The sequence below is a fragment of the Channa argus genome, chromosome 8, assembly GCF_033026475.1.
Source record: "Channa argus isolate prfri chromosome 8, Channa argus male v1.0, whole genome shotgun sequence".
Classification (NCBI taxonomy): Eukaryota; Metazoa; Chordata; class Actinopteri; order Anabantiformes; family Channidae; genus Channa; species Channa argus.
Window position 1 is genome coordinate 24528797 of NC_090204.1, and position 13752 is coordinate 24542548.

At 40.1% G+C, this 13752-nt stretch overlaps 1 protein-coding gene across 1 annotated transcript in view; it reads left to right on the forward strand.

Annotated features, from left to right (window-relative positions):
* Window positions 1-13752, forward strand: part of mast2 (microtubule associated serine/threonine kinase 2) — a 148682-nt gene that overhangs the window by 108266 nt on the left and 26664 nt on the right. The window contains 4 exon segments of the mRNA XM_067512236.1: window positions 6168-6243; window positions 8740-8760; window positions 9847-9925; window positions 10519-10673. Of these exon segments, the coding sequence (XP_067368337.1) occupies window positions 6168-6243; window positions 8740-8760; window positions 9847-9925; window positions 10519-10673 (331 nt within the window).

The window sequence follows — 13752 nt, forward strand, 5'->3', positions numbered from 1 at the left end:
GTTTCAATCTTCCAACCATTTACTACTAATCACATGGAAATTCCTCAAATTCTAATATCCTGCGGTGCTGATGAAGAGCAATCCTCTCCAAAAATGACTTATTAAAAGTTGAAAGTGTGCATAAATCTCTCGTTTCCTCTCTCATTGGCACTTCTTTACCCCAACCGCTCATTCCCCATAGTGTTTTAACTTCCCTTTCACGTCTTTTACTCCATTTTAATATCTACATCTTCCTCCACCTTCTCCGTCTGGCTGACAGCGGGCTGTTATTTGCTAAAGGTCAGATGATGATTGGCAGCTCTGTGTGCTCTGACTTCTGATGAATTCTGTCAAACAGTCCACTGCTTGTGTTTGTAATTGTAATGAGGGACATAAAGAAAGGCAGCAAGCATTCAGGCTTCTCTCTTGTTCAATTTCTTGTCACACTTTTTCCGCCCCCTCCCCAATTATAGCTGTATTTTGTTATCCCAGCCACACACTCCCAGGAGATGCAGTGAAGGAGTAAGACTGAAGAGGCACAAAGCAGATATTACATTTGCATGTATCTCATATGCTGGTGTATTTCTTGCTAAAGTAGGTCACTGTCACTGCAGTTTGCAGCACAAAAGATTCTAAAAAATGTGACAGCAAAGCTACTTCTAGACCTGTTATGATGAGGCTGCCTACCAGGTACACGAAACTCTAATTTACATTTCATGTGGATTCATTATTCGCTCTGAAAACACAACTCAGTGATTTTTCTTTCCTTGACAACAACTGGAGTCAAGAATATTCAAATGTATTTTAAGAGCAATAAGATTTCTCTATAAACAGAGGGTGTCACGTGCTGTAAGTGACTGTGGATACCTGCAAACATCACATGACTGGTGGGAGACATACAGGTGTATAACTAACCCTTTGGGAAAACAGCCACATGTGTGGGACAGCTGTGTTCAGTGATTCAGTGAGTCAGTCCATTTAAATTACCAATTAAATAACCAGTTTGTTTTTGGTTACTACATATTTACTACATTCGCTACATATCAGAGGACACTATTAGGCAGAGTTACTTCTCAGAATCAAATGAATCAAAGAAAATACAGTATAATCATCAGACTTTATTGATCTGTGAAACTACCCAGCAGTACTCAAGATTAAACAGTGGGAATAATACTTTTACTTAAGTAAATGATCTGAATACTTCTATCACTGGCCATTCAGTTAATGTCATGTTTATATGTTTTGCTTCCATTTGTCTTCAGTCTTTTGTCCTTTGTTTTCTGGAGTTTGACAGAAAGTTCACCCTTGAGTACAAAGGAAGCTGATCCTGGGCTCAGAACCAAGATGTGTGATGTGAAAAATTTTTGTTCACAGTCAACTAAAATGGACACAGTCTGGTTCTGAGCATTTAAACTATTTACAAATTCAAAGATTCAGAACTTTATAGCAATAACAGAATTGCTGTTTTAACGGACCTAACTAAGTTAATTTTAGTGAGTTGTTTTTTGGAAAAAACTGAGACAAAGTTAGTAAGTATATTAAATTCTTTTAAGAATTAATCCAATAAGGTGAAGGAGCTTTAAAGATGAATTCACTCTACAACTTTTTTTACAATCTCATAACAACTGCAGACTAGGTGTAGTGATTAGTTTTGCAGTTCAGCTGTAATACACTAGCTGCTGTTCACCCCCCCAGTCACCCATCATCTCACCTCTTATGTTAAGCAGTGACATATATCCTGTTAGGGTGTAGGGCATATGGATAATGGTAAATGGTAATAGAAATGTTAAATAAACAACCAGATTTTATAAGAACGACTGTGCTTTACTAAGTTCAGTTGTGTTTAAAACACTTTTTTAGATCAATTGAAAACCATTGAAAAAGCCTTAGATTAGCCCCAGTGATTCCTCTGTGTCCTTTAAAAGTAGCTTCAGCAACATCCAAAAGAACATGTTAGAGATGTTTCACACAAGCACCACAGACACTAACATGTCTGTTTGACTAATAACACACATTTACTCAAGTATGTGTATCCATGTTAGAGATGGAGTCAATCCAGTGTGTGTGTGTGTGTGTGTGTGTGTGTGTGTGTGTGTGTGTGTGTGTGTGTTTACCCGTTCACCCTCAACGTCGCCCACCACTGAATTATCAGTTACACACCAACACTCACAGCAGATAAGCTGTCCTTGAATATTCATATTCATTTCACTGTGTACATAGGAATGTGTCAGTATGCTTATTAAATAATCTCAGGATTATTCAAAAGAGGATCATCTGTTCCCTAGATTGTCCAGCCCATGGTGCAGATCATTTATGTTTCATTTTCATCATACCGTCATGTTCGTGTTAGCCCCTTTTTGGTCAGGAGTGACAGATGCATCTGTCCTGTCAACGTTATTTTCTCTTGACATGGAAAATACAGACGCAACCATAACAAAGTTTTTATTGCTTTAAAGAAACATCATTCCTGCAACTGTGAATGACTTTTCCATAAGCCCTCTGATGTGTGGTTGATATTTTCATATTGAAATCAAATAAGGCTTCATGTCACATTATTTGGGACGTCTTTCGGACGATGGCGCCACTGTCAATGGCAGGTCGTCTGCTCTACGCTACGCTCTCCTGTTTCATACGCTTTTACTTGGCATTTTCAGTTTTAGTAACTCTCCCTGTCGTACAGTCACGAGTTTGCGACACAACAACGGACCACAGACCCGCGGTGGGTTTGATCCTGCTGTAAAAGTAGAACAGTAGTAGAACCAGCCTGATGTCTGCAGAGGTTTAGCGGGTTTTCATTCATATTTAAATGAAGTTGTCATTCACACCTCTTCGATGTGAGACTATCTCCATGGTGACACCAGCTTTTTTTCTTTAGGTAATTATTGTTTTTAACATTTAAAAACTCTATAACTACGAGGCAGCTCCAGAAACCATTCGCTCTCTGGCAGAGAGATCTGCATGAAACCTGAAAGAGTTGGTTCAAATCTATAGACTGATATTGAATAAACTCATATTCTCAAACTTAGTGCATGGTCAGGTCAGACCTGCAGTTTTAGAGACCGTGATGACTTCAGGTGAAGAGAGAAGCACATAATAATTTTTTTACAAATCATTTGTCACTGCATGGAAAAGTTACTATAGTACAAGTTGAGATTTTTCCTGCCTTGCACCTCACTGGTAATTGGCTTTGGATAAAAGCGGCTGCTAAATGACTACATGTACAAATAGATGAGAAAGGATGAGCTGCTCCAGCTGATCTGACACCAAAACTAAGCACAGTAAAACATGACTGCAGCCCAGGATGAATAAAAACTAATCCAAGTAATATTCACGTTACATTTAACAATATTTAAACACCATATTTTACAGTGCTCAGATTTTCCACAGCCAGCATTTGTGTAGTTTGTCCAACACTGGTGATCTGTAGACCTGTGCTTACAACTAGAGGAAGAGACGAGAACTTATTTTAATAAATAATGAAATTTCTTTAAGGCAGATTGATCACTGGTTATGGTTTTTCAGGGAACAACGTTGGAATCGAACTCCCAAATCTGACATTATAGCTCCACACTTTACCAGCTTGCCACCCGGATGTTCACATGTCTGTGGATAAATGTTTCGATTCCATCATTACAGGCATGTCGCAGTGGGCTATAATCCAAATATCAAAATTGTCCTTCAAAACGATTTTGCCGTTTAGTTGCTTAGGAACCTTTTAGGAGACAGGGTGACTGAACATGTATGAAACAGTAATGTAATCTCATCATGACTGACATTAAAGAGACACAGACACGATCCATAGGACATCTTATGTCCATACATTTTACATTTACATTAAGTCATTTAAGGCTTTTATCCAAAGCGACTTACAAGTGAGTCCTGTCAATCATCTGACAAAGCCAACAGAAACACGAAAAGAAAAAAAAAGACACGCTGTTTATGACAGCAGCTGTGTGAGAGATCAGATTTAAAACTAGTTTTCATCAAGAAGTTGTTAATGCAGCCACAGACAGTAGGATTCAGTACTGTGGGCTGATGACGTGGACGACACTGCGACATCTGGTGTCCGAAAAAAAGAACTGCAGCTTGGATTTAATGAGACCTTCTCTGAATTAAACACACTGCATTCCTGAGGGAAAACCACCAGTTTGCTCAACCTGTTGGTTGTTGGAAAGTGCTTTATAAATACACTTTGATTTGATTGTTTAAACTCCTGCCTCCAACCTGTAATTCTGTCTGAGATGTACCACCAAATTAAAATGGCTGAGCAGTGACAGAGGGTTTCAGACCAGGTTGTCATAAGCCAGGTAGCAGTTTCATTAGAATGCCTTGGTTTCCCCAATAGTCCAGCCATTATCCTATTTCCTGGTTATATCATAAAATATATACTGTATTAACACTAATGTGCTCAGGTCTCATTTTTGATTCTCCACAAAGGACACACTTCACACTGGCTTCTAATTGCTGCCTGCATCAGGATCAAAGCTGACTCTCACCTACCGAGTGCTTAACTCAAGAGTCCATGTCCAAGTCTACAATCTCTGTCTCCTACACCACACAGCTGAAGAGCTCTAACAAACCCCTTCACTTCAGTGGTCTCACAGTGGTGGAACAAGTACCAAACTGTACACGCTCAGCTGCCTCACTTTCAGTATTTAGTTATGGATCTTTTATTTCAGACAAAAGATGACAGAAAAGGCAACGGTAATAAGCAGATTTATGACAGTGAATAGCAACAATCAGAGATATAATAGCAGGTTACTATTTTCTACCCCATGAAACTCGCTCCTCTTTTTTTGACCATCTTTCCTTTAAAAGATGTCTGAATTTCTCTGTTTCTTTTCTTTCTGGGTATTATTGGCTCTCCAGGGGCCTGGTGGCTCAATGGGTCAAGCATCGGTCTGGGATGCAGAAGGGCGCAGGATCGAATCCCAACCCACCAGGTGTGGCCCTGCCCAGCCATCAAGAGCCACCTTGGTGCCGGTCCTGAGCCCGGATTAAATGGGGGGGTTTGTGGCAGGAAGAATATCCGTCCTAACAACTTGTGTCAAACCAACGTGTGGAAAATTGGACAAGTCGAAAGCTGTTCTCTTGTCTTTGTATCAGTGGGTGTTTCTCCTTTAACCTCCTTGGACGGAGGAGACAGAATAGTCATCCCTCTTATGTCTCCAACCTCCACCTTCCTCTGAGCTGCCATTCAGTTAATGATACACTCCAGCGGACTCTGAGTTCCTCTCCATCTTTTGTCACAGCCTCTTTCTTAGGACAATTTAAATCTTCCTAATCACTTGAGATTCTTCTCTTCCATCCAAAATCTATTCATTCACATTGTGCTCTTGTCTTCTTGAGGGCTTCTTGAGAAGAAGAAGATAGAAATGGAAGGGAGCATAACTTCACACATACACTTTTCTTCCATGCAGAGACTTATTTTCTAATTTGTCAGGTTTCTTTCAACCAGCAAAGGCTCATCTCTATTGTACCTCAGAAGTGTTTCAGCCTTAGACAAATAACACACACAATCACAAATAAAATTATTTCACTCTACTTAATGTGTTGTGGGGTTTCTATGCAGTGCACTCTGGGAGTGGAAGTTGACGTCTCTCCTTGTGTTTTTCTGTCTATAATCTCAGACCTTTGATTTTTTTATCAAGAGAACTACACAACTGTTCATCTATGGTGCTGCTCCAGCTGCGTGTCACTTAATGTGTATGTATGTTAACGGTTACTAGTGGAACCCTGCACTCTGATGTAGCTCATCTATAGGCCATTTTACCCTCAGGAACTTTTCCTGTGGACCGGGAAACTTTTCAAGTAACTTAGATTAACTGCTTCCATTTCCACCAGAGAAATCCGGGTTTAAAGTTAGTCCCACAATTCTACACCCCATACAAATCCCTAGTTGTGGTGTAGGAGTTTCTGAAGCTGTAGAAACTCATTGCCATTTCAATGCATTTCTATACTAATTTGCTTAATCCTCACAGGGCATTGGCCTTGCTGTGTAAACCTAAATCTCAATTCCTTCAAGGAGCTTTACCCCAGTGTGGAGTTTAGTTCATGGAATAGAACAGCTTTTGCAACATTTTCCCATATTAGTCTTTACACTGTGTATTCAGCAGCGTTTTTTGTTCAGTGTTGTTGCCCTTTTGTTTTACAAATGTTCTTTTCTTCTTTTTTCCTCTCTATCTCAGGTACCAGCCCGCTGGACAGCCCTCGCAACTTCTCCCCCAACACAGCCGCACACTTCTCCTTTATTCCTGCACGCAGGTGAGACACAAAGACTGTGTTTGTAGGACGCCCCTAACTCATTGACTCGAAAATCAACCCTTTAGTTAGGGTAGGATGGAAAAACATCGATAAAAGTAGCATTTGCTACATAATCTTTCTATAGAATTGGGCCCCTGTCAAAGTAGCAGCATGAAGAACCGAGTACCTAAAATTTTACTTAACAGTTTAATATGTGTAACTGTACAGATGACATTAATCTGTGAGGGATGAAATCAAATAAAGACTAAAACCCGAAAAGCAGAGAGGAGATTGTGGCCAAAAAGATGAGCTGTACCTTTTAATCTTTGAAAAGCTGTGAAATGGATGAGTGGCCTCAGCGCTTTAAGAGCCCTGCTGCAGTTGATCAGAGTGAGTGAGCTGATGAGGAGGCAGATGATCACTCTGGGGCTGTCACTCAAACCTGAGTTAATAAACCTTTTATCTATCTGGGAATAGCTTTGCACAGATAGTGATTACTGAAAGGGAGATGAAGCTGTGCGTGTGTTTGTGTGTGCACGGACATGTCAGATTCATCTGTGTATATTCAGGAATTTGAGTGACTTTAATTAAATGTCAAATGTTGCTATGAGCTTAATATAAGTTTGATGATAGGGAGAAGAAATCCCTAGCAAACTGCTTCTTAAATGTTCATTAATATGATGACGTTTCCATGGCAATACACCTTCCTTGATGTCCTGAACCCCCTTGGCAAATTTCATGCCAACATCATCAGATATTGCATGGCAGCCTTGTGGTGGTGCAAAATCAAAAAAAAAAAAAAGACAGTTTTATGGTAATGAGAAATCCTTCCATGTCCGGCTGCTGACCTCAGTGCTGCAGCTGCACAGTGTATCAACAGTGACACTGTGTGGTGGAGTTCGATATAACAGGACACCAGAGGACGCTTTTCTCTTTCACTTAAGGTTTTGACCATTTTCAGTGTAGGACATTTACTGTCACATGGAATAATAAAGAGTACAAAAAGTATTACTCCTAGAAACAAATTATTGTTAAGATGCAGCGATGACACCTAAAGAATTAGCCTGTTTTTGTTGTATAGAAAAATGTAGTGTAATACAAATGTCTACTCATTTACTCATGAGTGCTTTTTCTTCTCTGGGAAAATAAAATTAGCTGGAATTAAATATTAATCTGTAATAAGACCACGATTCTTAGAAAGTTATTTTATTATTTAAAAGATATTTTTTATTTTTTGTAAACCAAAGCACTGGCTTTTGTATTAATCTTAAAGGAAGCTGGATCATGATAACCCAGCATTAACTAGATTATTAACAATGTTACATACAACCCCAATTCCATGGGATGATGTGTAAAAAGTAAATTAAAAAGAGAATACAATGATTGTCATATCTCATCAACCCATATATTATTCACAATAGAACATAAACAACATATCAGATGCAAAAACTATATCAACTCATCTAGAATTTGATGGCAGAAATACATCTCAAAAACGTTGGAACAGGGTGATGTCCACCATTGTGTAGCATCCTCTCCTGTTTAACAACTGTCTGTAAATGTCTGGGAAGTCAGGAGACCAGTTGCTGGAGTTTTAGCAGGGGAGTGTTGTCCCATTCTTGTCTGATGCAGGATTCTAGCTGCTCAACAGTCCTGGGCCTTTGTTGCTGGATTTGTTGTTTTATGATGCACGAGAGGTTTTCTATTGGGGAAGAGTCTGGACTGCAGTCAGGCCAGTTCAGCACTCAGACTCTTCTCCTGTGAAGCCATGTTGTTGTGATATCTGGATTGGAGCATATGTTGCTCTAAAACCTCTATGTACTTTTCAGCATTATGGAGCCTTTCCAGATGTGTAAGCTGCCCACAGCATAGGCACGAATGCACCTCCATACAATCAGAGATGCTGGATGGTCCATCCCCTCTAAGTCCATAGGACAGTGTCCATGGTTTCCAAAAACAATTTCATATTTTGATTCATCTGACCACATGACTTTCGAGAGGCTCTCCCTCTCTTAAATGCTCCTTTTCTACCCAGTCATCTTACTGACCTGTTGCCAATTAACCTAATTAGTTGTCAATTGTTCCTCCAGTTGTTGTGGATTTGCGGAAATTACTTCTGCAGCCTTTTGTTGCCCCTGTTCCAACTTTTTTGAGATGTGTTGCTGCCATCAAATTCAAAATGAGCTAAGATTTTCTAGGAAATGGTAAAATGTTTCACAATAAAATATTGGTTGATGAGATTTGCAAATCATTGCATTCTGTTTTTATTTAGGTTTTACACATCGTCCCAACATCTGTGGAATTGAGGTTGTAAATTGTTATAGTATAAATGTTCTCTGTCAAAGTTCTGTAATTATTCCTTTTTTTTTTTCAAAGGTGGTGCTGTAACTTGAGGATAATTTCTTAAGGACAGTTTAAAAATGCATTAAACAGGCTTGAAGATATAGGAGTGTGTTTGTGTGAGTGTATTTATGTGTGTGTGTAAAAAGAAAAACGAATGTCTTGTCTCCCTCACAGTCACGGGCACAGGGCTGACAGGTAACCTCTAAGTTTTTGACTTTGACCTTTTTCCTCCCACTTCCTGCCGTCTCCTCCCTGCTGTCCTTCCTGCATGGCTGAGCGCACACACTCTGAATGGCATCAACACCCTGCAAGGTCTCGTCTTTTTCCTCCTGATCAGTCTGCACATGAAGCAGGTTTAAAAGAGGAACAGCACCTTACAACTGATTTGACACCATGTGAACAGGACGACAGCTCTGCTCACATGTCCTGGGACTCTTTGGCACTCGAAAGTAGGGAGATGGGTCACATTTCCATAGATCCTAGATTAGATTATCGTTGATCCTGAAAGAAAGGGGTGATTACATCCCATAATTTCTTTATGTTAACCTGTCCTAGTCACAAACCAACAATGTGTGTTTATCAAAAGATAGAATCCTATTGATAGATTGTGATGAATCTCCTTCCCTTTGTGCCTTAGACTTCCATTAGTGACCAAAATGATTCAAAATACATCATTAAGCCACATTTATGCACCGGATGACTTGTATCATTACCATGAAAACACTGTGGTTCATTTTGACTCACACATGCTGCTGCCACAAGTGCCCATTAACTGCCACTCTGGAGTCATGTGCCTAATGAATGCACTACTGGCTACTGCCTGTTTGTTTGGAAACTATATATTTGTGGCAAGGTGTTTTTAAAGAAGAGCACGTTTTCAGGAGGAACCCATGGTCCCGAAAGTTTGAGACAGACTGACACATTTTGGTGTCTCATGGAATTTTTGGCACTGACAAAAATACAGGACAGCTGACGTACATTTTGATAAATGATTCCTGAAATGTGTTTTAGAACATGGAATTCAGCTGTAGGCCATCACGCTTTGCTGTATGTCTGCAGATTCTCTGTGGATTCTCCTCATGGTTTATGTTTCTGAGGTTGTTATCTTGTGTTTCCATTGTCCCTCTTGTCAACTGCATCACTTTTTTTGCTGTATGTGATGCATCTGCTGCACCTCCTTCATATGGCTGCTATGGACTGTGTGCCTGGATTTTGTATTTTTTTAATGAAAGCCTGTTCCTGTAATCTCCATCCACTTTTCTTTCTTTTCCTGTCCCCCAGGACGGATGGTAGGCGCTGGTCTCTGGCTTCATTGCCTTCCTCTGGCTATGGTACCAACACTCCCAGCTCCACTGTCTCGGTAAATATCTCCACTGTACTTTATTTCTCTGCATGTAATTGTATATATTTTGTGAAGATCGCTTAAGAAGGCACCAAAAATCCCTCTGCTATGATATTGTCCCTTGTTCTCCTAAGTTTGCCTTCTTGTTTCCTATGTGATGTCCTCAACTATACTTGAGCTTCTGTTTGCTTCGCTGGCACAGATCAACAGTCCTACTGGTCTAATCCTCCTTTCCCTTCATCTCCCTTCCTAATACCCTGGTCTGTAAAATGTAAAATCACTTACACTTACTCTACTAAGATGGCCAGAAATCTTGCCTGTGTCCTCGTGGTAGGACAAATCAATTGGTTTATAGACTGGTTTAATAAGGGAGAGCTGCCCTCTAAGTTGTTGTTGCCTATGAAAGCTTACAATGGACTTTTCAAACACGTCCCAGCTTAACCCATTATAGCTGCCAGTATTGGATGTAACTTGCTTTCCTTGAGTCCTCCTTACTATGAAGACAAGCCTGGTCCAGACTAGTCCCAGGCCTAGCCTAGATCCAGCCTCACCGCGCAGTAGCTCCAGTGCTGGTTGTAATCTGTGCTCCCTCTGTGCTCCTCCTCTCACAGTCCTCCTGTTCATCTCAGGAGAAACTGCACCAGCTGCCCTTCCAGCCCACCCCGGACGAGCTGCACTTCCTCACCAAACACTTCAGCTCTGAGAGCATCACGGACGAGGAGGGACGCCGCTCCCCCGCCATGAGACCGCGCTCACGCAGCCTCAGGTAGACACTCTTAGGTTTGAGTAAAGATATGCACTTGACACCCACGAGCACATTGTGAAATTATGTCTGTGCTTCTCATCATTCCATACAGCTGACTGCTTAAGCCAACGTAAAAGTGCATTTAGACACTGCTGCAAGAAAGTCAGAAAGAATTTCTTCCTAGAAACTTGGTTCAGTTTAACCTCTTTCAGGGCACCAGACAAATGATAGACTCTGTCTTAAAAGTTTGAACACTTGTAGATGCAGTTCTGTTTTGTAGACTAACTGTGTCCCGACACATCAGCGATACCTTTGGAGAGTGAACTGTTAACAACTTAATAGTTGGTTAGATCTTGTTTGGTCCAATTGTATACAGTAAGAATATCTAAATTAGACATTTATCCATCTGTCATCTCTTTATTTCATGTATCCCAAACTGAAGTAAGTCACTCCAGCAAATGCTAGTACTGATTTTTTTTGTCCCGGGAACAATGTTGCTTAACTTCTCACTGGTATCAAAATGGTGGCCTCTCTTTGTTTGTTTCGTGTGCAGTAAGAATACATTTTGAAATTGTATTGTTATAATATAATAATAAATCACTCATTGGAGTGGTCTAATCCGTCATCTCAGTTTAAGTTTCCTCTGGGTTGAGGTATCTGAACCAGTTGTAGTTTAGGCTGAATTACACCTGAAGCTCACGTTTGCTTCCTGTTTTCCTTATAAATATTAGAAATGTCACAGCAGCTAAAACCTTTAATCTCCTAACAAGTCGACCCTTAGATCTGGCGGTTGTCCTGTGTTTTATTCACTCTGTCTACAGCTCAAACATCCTTTGTCTTTATCTCTTTGTGATTCTATGTCTCTATTTGTATCTGTCAAGATCCCTTTACATTTTATTTTATTTGTCCTCTAGTGTACTGATTTTCATCCTGCCGCTGCCCGTCTATGACATCCCTGTTTAAAATGTTCTGCCTTCTTTTATCTTTGCTTCTTTACAGAGAGATATTAAATTCTTTCATCCTCTGAGATGAAAGAAGGCAAGACTGAGCTGCATGTTGTGTGTTTGATTAGAGTCCTACTGCGTTTGTTGATTGATGTCACAATCTGTGTGTGTACATCTGTGTTCGTGCCTGTGGAACATGATTTAGAAGTCATAAGAAGGTAAAAATGAACTTTTCATACCAAAATTCTGAACACTTACACAATCAGATATAAAAAAATAGGCCAGCCTTTATCATCAAAGTCAACAAAAGCAAAGTAATGTCATTATAGAAAAGAATGAAACCGAGCAGTTTGTGCATTAAGGTGACTTCTAAAAGTGTTTCGTCTGCAGCCAATAGTCGCCGCCCTCAAGTGCAGGGGAACGAGCCACCGTGGACAATGTTATATCCTATTAGTCTGTTAGCTGTGAGTGTCATTAAACAGCTCCTTATGAGCAGGCTGCAGACTGTCTGCAGCTGCTGATGGATAACCAAAAGAAAGCTGTGGAGAGGCAGACAGTTCCGACTTTAGGGGAAAGTGAGATAGCAGATTGAGAACCATTTAAAGATCTGAAGAGGAGGTGCAGAGGATTGGACAGACAGCGAGGAGCAAAGAGAGAGATGAAGTGCGTGACTGAGATGATGATAATGACCATTAGACTAGGAGGAGGAGATGTGTATGAGAGAGTGTGAACAAATGAAAATGAGGTGCAGAGTACAATTATATGCTAATTTTATGACTCTGCCAAGAGGGATGACAGTCACGTTTTTGGTCATTTAACAATCTTTGTTCATCTCTCATTTATATGTCTTTTTTCCTCTTTGTTGCATTTTGGTACATACTCTGCTTTCTGTGTGAATTAGAAAGAAATGAATAATAGATTTTGTCACTCCTCCTGCATGTGGTCCTCCATAACTGTGGGATCACGCACATTTAATCCATCCATCATATTTCCCAGCTTGTAGACAAGCTGATGGATAGTTTTTACAGTCACCTCATTGACTGTATATCTGGAAAACCACATATACTGTAACGTACCCCACAGGCATTAGTCACATGTAATTTATCCAGCTAGTCTATGTCAAATAAAGCCAGTTTGTAGCTTGGTAACAGCAATATTTTTAATTCAGTTCACCTTTATTTATTTAGCACCAATTCACAACAAAGTCCTCTTAACACACTTTACAGAATAAAGTCAAGATAATAAAGATGTATAGAGAGAACCCAACAATTCCCCCTTTAACAAGCCCTAGGAAACAGTGGAGAGGAAAAACTCCCTTTAACGGAAGAAACCTCCAGCAGAACCAGGCTCAGGGTGGACGACCATCTGCCTTGATCGGTCCCGTTCTACCTCTGGAAATTCTGGGAACCACAAGCAGGCCTGCACTCTGAGATCAAACTGGTCTATTGGGATGATAGGGGACTAGATATGATGGAGCAGGGTTTTAAATTCTATTCAAAATTTTATGGGAAGCCAAAGGTGAGAAGCTAGTGAAGCATTTTGATTAATTGTAGGCTCTTTAGTGAGTTATTTTGGAAAATAACAATGTAATAAAAGGCCAGATAATGACAGTAAGTGAGACTGTCTGCTAACTACTCAGGTAATGACAAAGTAGAAGATGTATTATGATTGTAATAACATTAGAGGCACAGTAACATTTCTGTAATAACATTGTAACAGGGCTATTATATTATACAAAAATGAAAGTTTGGCCATAGCTGTGTATATACAATGAATATATTAAGGCTATGGGCTGCTCTTAAATGTTGTGTTTTTAGCCTCCTTTTAACTAGATGATTGCATGAACCAAGCTTATTACTGGTTGGAAAATCTTACTGTTCAAAGTGTTATGGAATCAGGAGCTGTTTGTCTTATCAAAGTAAGATTTTAACAAATATATATTACGTATTTATTCTTGGGGCAGCAGTGGCTCACTTCGTAGAGCGGCTGCCTACCGACCATTGGGTCTTTGCGGGGATCCAACAGACCATCCCCATCCCCAGCCGTGCAGTGTCAGTCCAAGGCCCGGAAGAAAAAACTGAGCCAAATCAATATGATGACAAATGTTCGGCTGTGTCGACCCTGAACCCACAGGATAAACCGAAAGGGCAAAAAAA